At 30.6% G+C, this 9,117-nt stretch overlaps 1 protein-coding gene across 7 annotated transcripts in view; it reads left to right on the top strand.

The window, feature by feature from the left end:
- The window catches only part of LOC106467890 (ubiquitin carboxyl-terminal hydrolase 20-like), a 43,576-nt gene that overhangs the window by 2,878 nt on the left and 31,581 nt on the right, over window positions 1–9,117 (top strand). For 2 of the 7 annotated variants that reach the window (XM_022396786.1, XM_013928277.2), the window contains exons 2-3: window positions 4,907–5,036; window positions 8,812–8,931. In XM_022396786.1, coding sequence (XP_022252494.1) covers window positions 4,953–5,036; window positions 8,812–8,931 — 204 coding nt within the window. In that variant the 5' untranslated portion in view covers window positions 4,907–4,952. Of the gene's footprint in view, window positions 1–1,743; window positions 1,896–1,961; window positions 2,286–4,906; window positions 5,037–8,811; window positions 8,932–9,117 lie in introns of those variants that run through there. The other 5 variants (XM_022396758.1, XM_022396770.1, XM_022396776.1 and 2 more) reach the window with 5 other exon arrangements.

The raw sequence follows: 9,117 nt of genomic DNA, 5'->3' as shown, positions 1-9,117 counted from the left end.
CTTTTAATTAAATCTTTTAGATCTATTAGTGAATCATAAGTAGGAACAAAACTAGCGTTATTTGAAGCTTTTATATAAATAGGCTGTATAACAACTATATACTTGATAATTATTATATTATTTTGCTACATATATTGTTATGTAGATGCATAACAAATATATATTTCTTTTGCTTCCTTTGGGATGATTAGACAAACCACATTACTACTAGAACTTAGTTAAGAACATTGCATCTCAGGGTGCTGCTATTGCACAGAGTCACAATGCGAGCGCTTCAAAATTGGTAGGTCAAATACCACTTACTTACAGCACTACTACAAGTATGGTATCATTAACTTAACATAAATTTTAATAATAGCAAAAGTTGTAACAGATTGTAACTTCATAGCTGTTATTCGTTAACTTGTACACGTAACTGGATTATCAATCGGACCCAGGCTCGTGTCCTAAGAGGAACTAAAAAAAAATCACATTGTGTTCTTTGTTCACATTCGTGCATGAGTGTCTTTATTTTAAACCTAGTTTATATTTTGAGTTTGGTAACAATCAGTTTGTAAACATTAACAACTAGTTTCTGACTCATCGGCAGCACAAATGACAAGGTTCTTTGTAGGAACCATATGTAGCATTTTGTCTCTTTCTAAAAATCTACAAGAATATGCATTTATGCTGATCCATAATTAGATAACATCCAAAGAATTTATGATTTGTTTTTGTTAGTTGAGTTGGGTGATATTTTACCCTAATTCAGGCAGTGGTCATGGCATTGTTGTTGTGCATTATCTGTGGAACACTTACCATTTCCAAACTTTTTGTGAAACCTTTGAGGAACTGCTGAGACAACGAGCCAGAATCTCTGAATGTTTGTTATTGTAGAGATGGAAATGAGGTTAGATTCAAAGTTAACATGCAGATGTAAAGTAGCAAAATATTAATGATGTTACAAGCATAGCATATGTGAATGCAATCACGATAACACACGAGCACCCAAAGAGAATGATGCATGCATACAAGAGTGGTAAACTTACAGATGTATCTGACAGCTTTCTCTCAAAGGAGTATGAGAGCAGAAGGAAAAGAATAATTAAAGATCAGATAAGGAACAGAGATTATGAAGACTTTTTCTGAGTGAAGTGCAAGGATAAGAGGAGAGAGGAGTACTAAAATAATGGCAAAATAACATGACAATAGCATGGGGGGTGGTCCACTTTGGTAGGATAGAAACACCTTAATAACTACTCAGATCACAGAAAACAGCATGACAAAATGATCCCCGGATCATGTTCAATACAGCCACATACCTCACTTTTAAGCTTCCGGATTTTCAGATCTGATGGAATACCCCACCACCTAACAAAATACTCATATTTTGATTATGTGCCTTTGAGTCAGAGATTGGTTATTAAAGAAATTATAATCATTATAGCCTAATTTTTTTATATTGTGATTGAGTTTCATTACTTAGATTAAATTCAAACAATTTTATCATTTTATAAGAATGTTTTTACTCTTTTTGGTGAAATATGTAAGCTCCCGATTCAAGAATGTGCAAGATTACTGCAATGCAATTCTCTCTTCATTTATTTTTTATTTTTTTGCTGCTTAACATTTGCTTCATTGTTTTTATCTATTTTAACATGTTAATTTTCACATGGGTGTGTTTGATTACAAATTTGGTTGTTGAGAAAGGTTTTAATTAAAAAGCATTTGGTTGAGTTAGGTGCCTTTTCTTTTTTTTTCCAGATCCATGGTTGGTTAATCCAGCACTGTTCGTATTACAGTCACTAGTAGTAACAACTGTTCAATTAAACCTACAGCTAGTAAAGTCAGAGACAGTCTCTACAGTGTGTATAGAGCTGTATGTAGGAAGCTGTTTCAGACAGTTTAAGTTCACAGTATGGATAAAATAACTTTTCTTTTACATTTAGAGTACACCTTCTTATACTGGCAGGAAATAACAATGTTGCTTTATTTATATAGGATGATCAACCTAAGCATTATTTTTTGTGCCAGTTAAGTTCATTCTTTTTAACATTTTATATGCATAACATGATTTTTAGTAGCATTTGGCTCTGGTTAGTTTCACACCTTGAATTTAATTAACATTAAGGCACCTGTTTAGGGACTTTAGTTTGCATTAGTTATATTATTTTTAGTCACTGTCACTCATCTTAATTCAAGTCACAACTTTTCCATTTTTAAATCTTGAGGCCTAGCATCAATAGCAGAGTCTGCAGTATTTAGAAGTGTCACTGTAAAGCGTAAACTTTGATTGACCACTTGAGGTTAGTATACTTACTGTTCTTACATGTTTGTAGCTAAAAGCAAATTTAAGTTATATTAATAGTACTCACTTCCCTTTATCTATCAAGTGAGACAATGAGATTTAGTGTTTCAAGAGAAATCTGATTCACAACATTCTCAATTATGAAAGTAAAACTTTATAATCAATTAACTTCAAGGATTGTATTTTGTGTAAGTCATCATAAACTAAAGTACCAAATTTTATAATCTCCGTAAATTTGTGTGTGCATGTTAGCATGGGAAATGTTGAATTTTATAGAGGTAATGCTTAGCACACATACACATATAAGTATCTTTGCGTATATATAATAATATTTAAATATATGTCACAGTCAGTTATATTTATACATACTGTTAATATTTTTTTTTTCGTGTCTAATAAATAAATAACTAACTTATAAACACACAGGTAGTAAAAATTCAAAGTCAAGCTCTGTGCAGTTTGGTTTAGGAATTCTTTTTATTTACTATTCCATCAGCTTTTGCAGATGGTGACCAACAAATTAATTGCAAATCATGTTATAACATCAAAAAACTAAAATTCTGTATTGATTATACATTGGACTAGTTGTAGTGTGCAGAGCAACAAAAATAACACTTGGCTTGAAATATTTGAGCTTAAATATTTACACTTTTTTTTGCAGAGTAGAACTAAAGATTATATGATTTAAATTGTCACAGTAATTAGAGGTTTGAATAGCTTCTTTTCAGTACATTTCTATCTACAAAAATTAGGTTAGTAATTGTGATTTATTTATTTGATATTAAGTATAAGCGGGGGACTTTTGGACCCCATGCATGCTTAAATTTTTATACTTGTTGAAAAGTTTTTTATCATCGTGTGTATAGTTTGGATGCTTCTGTAGATTATTTGAGAAGTTGCGTGTAGATTAGTCAGTGTTGATTTTCATTATTTGTTAACTCTTTCAGCATGCACTCGGTCCCTGAGACCGACCTCATAACCATTTTGCGCTTGTTATAGTTTTCATTCTATAACTTTTAAATTAGTAAGCGTATGTTAACGAAACAATACAATGTTTTCATACGAAATATATCAAATTTTTTTATAAGTCTTAAGGTTTGTAAAGCATTGTTTTTCTCATGCCTTTTTTTTTTTTGTCAATGTACAGTGTGGATTCACAGTAGTGTAATGAAAAAAATTTGGCAAGCTAAAAGATGCAAAGCCTTTTATTAACTGTTTTTGCAATACATTTTCAGCATATATGCAGGAAATTTATGTATTAACTATTACTTTAAATCATATTTATATTTTCAAGCTCACACAAAACTTCTGAACTACTGTCCTTTAGTTTTGTACAGTACTTTTGTATTTAAAACATAAGAACTAACCAAAACTTCAAAGTATTGAGTTTAAACTTTCATGTTTGTGTATTTCAAAAAACAAATCAAACTAACTGCACATATCACTTCATTAGTTAAACCATTCCATAAGTTTATAGCTAATTGAAAAAGTTTTTATTGAGGAACAAGTCTGTCACTAAGGGATGTCAGTGCTTAAGTTACCCCTAATACTGACGTCCATATTTCCAGTTTTTTAATTTAATCACTGAAACTATTCATAGCAAGGCTCTTCATGTTTATTTATTGTAGATTCTTAGAAAAAACTAGAGAAGACTATATTAAAGATTTCAAAACAACTAATAACTTCAAAGGAGAAACAAGGGAACTTTCTAGTTATTCTTCTTGTAGTGAAAAGATCAAAATGAAATACAAAAAAATTAGGTATCCAGAATTAGGTTCATCCAGAATTAATATGAATGACAATTCTTTTAATGTAAAAGTGCCACAGATTTTATCATTACAATTAGATTCTTATGTTAATAGCTATATACATATCCTAATATTCTCACCTAAGGCTTCTCTTATTATTTCATGCAGCTAACAATATTTATCTCACAAAACAAGTATTCTGTGTGTGTATGATCTTTTCATGTTGTGTGAATTAAATGCTGAGTTGCCCTGCTTGTGTTATGTCTTTTTTTATCTTCTACTGTTTAGGAAATACAGTTATCAATATTTATATGTAATGTTTTATATTAGGTCTAATGATAGCTGCAGTAGGATGGTTTATATGTTGCTTAATGAAGTCTTCTGAAGTCATCAATTACTGTTTAGTATCTTTATTTTCAGTCTACAGCATCTGTTTTTAGAGCATTGTCATTTTTTTTGTTCATAGATTAGGACATCAAATTTTTTGTGGCACTTTTTTTCTAGCTGTGGATATCTATATTCTGTTGTTCTGATAAATTATTCTTTTTCTAGCTTTTGACATCTATTTTCATGTATTATTTTATCTTTGTTTATAGCTAAGAATTTAAATTGTTTTAGGTGTCACTATTTACATTATTCTAGGATTGTATATGTACAAGTACAATGTGATATAAAAATTTTATTTCTTCAAGGAATTTGTATGCAGTTTTTGATAATGTTCTGAAGAAAAATTCATATATTCAGTTAAAAACAAAACTTTGAAAGTAAAAAGTTTGAATATAAAAACTATTGTACTTTAATAAGTGTTAAGGCAAAGCTTTATATACATATTCTTTCTTTATATTTTTTCATGTCATAACTATTACTTCAGGAGTGAAAGCACACTAAATGTAACCAGGTTCTGTGTGTTTTAAAGAATGGCTATCAGTCAGTTTAGCACCTGTCCCCACATCGTCATTGTAGGAAATTATACTAAAGAAGACATCATCAAAAAACAAGAGGTAATGGACAAATAATATATTACTTAATAGACTGGGATAAAGTTATTTATATTTTTGTAGTGAAATAATATTGTTTACATTTTAACTTAGGACTTATTGTAAAACACAGTGTAGTAATGTTTTTTGAGAGAAATGAAAATGTATGTAAGAAGATTACTGAATCCTGCTTCCAATATAAAGCTTGTATTAATCATTGTTGACTTTTGTTAGTGCTATTGATTATTAGCAAATGTAGGGAGCCTGTTGGTTAGTGTACCACTCTATGAATCTGAGCATTCATGGTACGTATCCCACTCAGCACTCACATGAAGCCATGTGTGCATTATAAGAGTGATAATGAAATCCCAGCAGGGATGTAAAAATCCACTAGCTTGATGCCTGAGACTCCCAATTTTGAGTTTCAACTACTGTGAATTCCTTATTTACTAGCCCAGAGCTAATGTGGCTCTGCCTGCATAAAATGTGTAAAATCCAACCTACATTTAGTTATTAAAATTTACTAAAATGCTTCCTATTTGTTTTTTTTTGTTTGTTTTTTTAAATTGTTAAATACCCATTGCCACTGAAGAGTTGGTAATTAGTGGAATTTGCTAATCAGTTAATCATCAAAGTCATTAATCGATTACATTCAACTATTATATTATTCTCACATGAGTAGAGTGATCAGACAGTCTCATTTTTTAGTACTTTGTCCCAGTATCCTGAGAACTTTTCTCAGGATGTACAAAATGTCCCGGTTTTATGATAATGACATCAAACTGTCAATTACATCAAATTATGAATGTAATAAGCCTTCTTGACTTGCTAATTTTTGTAATACATACTCTCCTGCTGCCAAACTCTCTCAGAAGTTCCACCTGTGTGTGGTGAGAAACTCAGGTTTCCACAGGTCTGAATGTGGAAACAGTTAAGGCAGTGCTTATCATCAAAACACACTTTACACAGTGATGTACTGAATTTTATGACTGTTTAAAGAAAAAAACATAACATCTACATTCTTCACAAAAATATGTCTCAAAAGTTTCAAAGTAATGCTAATACCTAAAAGAAGTGTATTTAAAAATTTTATGGATTCCTAAATAAATCCAGGTATGAAGTAGCCAATTTTAAGATGAATGAAATAAAGTGAACAATTAAAGACTTCTTGGATGTATAATTCGACTATTTTTGCTCATTTGTTTTGTGTGTATATCACCAGAAAAGTAGTTGGAATTATTTCAAAAACAATGCCAATGTTAATATATTTGGAAATACTGTGTAGTATTTAAAGTAAGTTAAATAAAAGTTAAATTATTTCAAATTTGTAACAACCATTTTGAAATACGGGGCAAGAGCTGGGCTGTCCTGGTTTTTCAGTTTGGATATCTGGTCACCCTACATATGAGTTGACTAAAAAAAAAAAAACTTAGAAGTCTACAAAATGAGTTTCGATACCCTTTGTGACAGGGTACAGGTAACCCATTGTGTTTCTTTGTGCATAGCAACAAACAAACATAATGACAGTATTTCAATTACATTGCTAGTTGGAATAATCAAAAACTATAATTTCGATTAGATGAAAATTTTGTGACTCCTGACACTAATCAATTAAGCTGAACAAACTTGAATTAATTAAAAAATAATATTGAAAAAGCAATAATAATCAGAAACACTAATTCTGAAATTGTGCTCACCCTTCACAGAACTGAAAGCTATTACATTGCACGACTACCGAAAATTGTTTGTGCAATCACCAAGCCTTTGAATGGAATTCATACCCCTACACACAACATACTATGCCATTCTATGATGTAATCAGCATTAAACTATAGCTTTCCACATAGCAGGGTGACATTTCCCACACATATAGTAATCGTCTGGAGCACAACTGAGTATACCAAATACTCATTCTTTCCCCAGCACTTTAGTGCTTTAAATATATTTTTTCATCATGAATTACAGAATGTAGTATGTGTTTCCTCGAATTGGTGGAGGGCTACAGTCTAATACTGATTTAATCATAGACTGACTTAGTGCACATTAGATATAGGATTTGGATTTTTATTTATGCTGAATTAAGTCAGGTTTTTTTCAATACACCTGGGTAACACATACATAAACTGGTTAACCTGGCCTTAGATTTTTTTTGTGTCACATATGTTGTAACAAATCATATTATTTGTAGTTTTCTAATACTGTGTAAAAAGTCACAGAAATAAATGTAGAAATCTATATAATTGCAATATGTAATAATTCAGCCATTGTAGTGAAAACAAATAGTTAGGCTAGTAGAGTCAGTTTGGACAACTATGTTTCTCATGCCTACTTGTCTGGACTTGTACATAAAAAAGTTACACTCCTACCCACAAATCAATTAGAGTAACTCAAGAGTTGGAAGCTGGCACTGTTGACTAGCTGCCTTCCCTTTACCAGCTAAAAATTAGGGAATGACTAGTACAGATAACCCATATATACCTTACACGAATATCCAAAATAAACCAACGAAACATATAGTATTACTTTAAGAAGAGCTTAAACCCCTTATGTGGTTCACATATCAATATTTGATCATTTCTTTCTGTATACTTACAGTGCTAACAATTATAAATATCTTTTTATGCTTTTTTCTGTGATGCAGTAAAATTAGTCTGGTGGATTTGTTCTGTGTATAAAAATGTTTAAATATATAAACTTCATGTTTGGAACGTATGTCTACTTTTTAATGTCATTTTGGTTCATTATAACTTGAATTGAAAACAATATGAATAACAACCTATTTTACTTTTCTATATACACATATAATTTTTAAGATATATATATTTTTTTCTGTTTGTTCTTTAGTCCCAAGTTATACATTAGGTAAATCTTTTTTAAAGGGTTAAAAACTAATGCTAGATTAATATCCATGTTGGCCATTTTGCAAGTTATTAGTTAATAGTATACATATTAATGATATGTAACTTATATTATGTTATTGTATGAGAGCTGGAATTACCTGTTATTTCACCATTCTTTCTGTTAAAACATATAGTGCATCAATGCTGAAGTTTTCTGGTATTGTTTTACTGCTTATGTTTAAAAACTTAGTGTATGAAAGCTGGAACCTTCTGATATTTTCCTATTTGTTTTATTTTAACATCTGTAATTTGCTTATAAGAACTAGAATTACCAGGTATTTTTTGTTTACCATTTGTGTTTAAAATGTGGTGTATGGGATCTGGAATCTTCTGGTGTTTTTTCATCTGCTTTAGTTTTAAAATGTGTCTTGGGCATTATATGTGGAATTCTACACTGTTTGCTTATCCGTTTCATTTAAAAAAAAAAAGTGAAAGATGTGTGAGAGCAGAAAATGCATTATTCTTTTAAACTATTTCAGCATGAACAAAAAGTTAGACTTTTGTTCTCTTTTTTTTTTGTACTTTTTGGGCTGTTTTAGACAGTTTGTCTTCTTTGTTTAAAGCCCAGACTATTATGGAGTTTCGTTGTGTATTCCAATTTAACTAATTTGAACTTTTATAGTACTTTCCGATTCAGTTAAAAAGATTTGACTGGTGTGTATATTGCACAGTATGTATTTTTTGTAGCATTCCTGGACTTTTATTGTGTACATGCTTACATTAATTTCACTTAAAACGACATCATTGATGTGTAACATGCATATGTTGTGAAGTTTCTCAATTCGTTTTGATTAAAAACAGTGTATTTTTTAATTTATTGGTCATTTTGAGTATTTTTCTTGGAGATATGTTTGTAACATGGTCCATGGAATTTTATGAAATGTTCCTGTCTGTTTCAGCTAAACAAATGTGATTCATGTACAGCTCGTGGACCATACCTGTGGGTTTGTTTGCATCATGACTGTTTGTATGTTGGTTGTGGAGAGGCCTCAGTTGACCACAGTAGCAAGCACTTCAAGGTAAGCCAACATTTAACAACTCATTTTCTGAATGCAGGTAACTGTAGATCTATTTGATTAAGTCTTTCCTGCTTATTTTCCCTGTAGTTCATTTTACAGACCATTTCCTTGTTGGCTCTCTGTCAAATTATTCAATGAAAGAAAGATTTGTTTCACATGTAATTTTTTAGCAGAATTTATAATTTT

Source organism: Limulus polyphemus, unplaced genomic scaffold (genome assembly GCF_000517525.1).
Source record: "Limulus polyphemus unplaced genomic scaffold, Limulus_polyphemus-2.1.2 Scaffold83, whole genome shotgun sequence".
In the NCBI taxonomy this organism is placed as follows: Eukaryota; Metazoa; Arthropoda; class Merostomata; order Xiphosura; family Limulidae; genus Limulus; species Limulus polyphemus.
The sequence above is the reverse complement of the archived record's forward strand: the minus strand, read 5'-3'. Positions and strand labels throughout refer to the sequence as shown.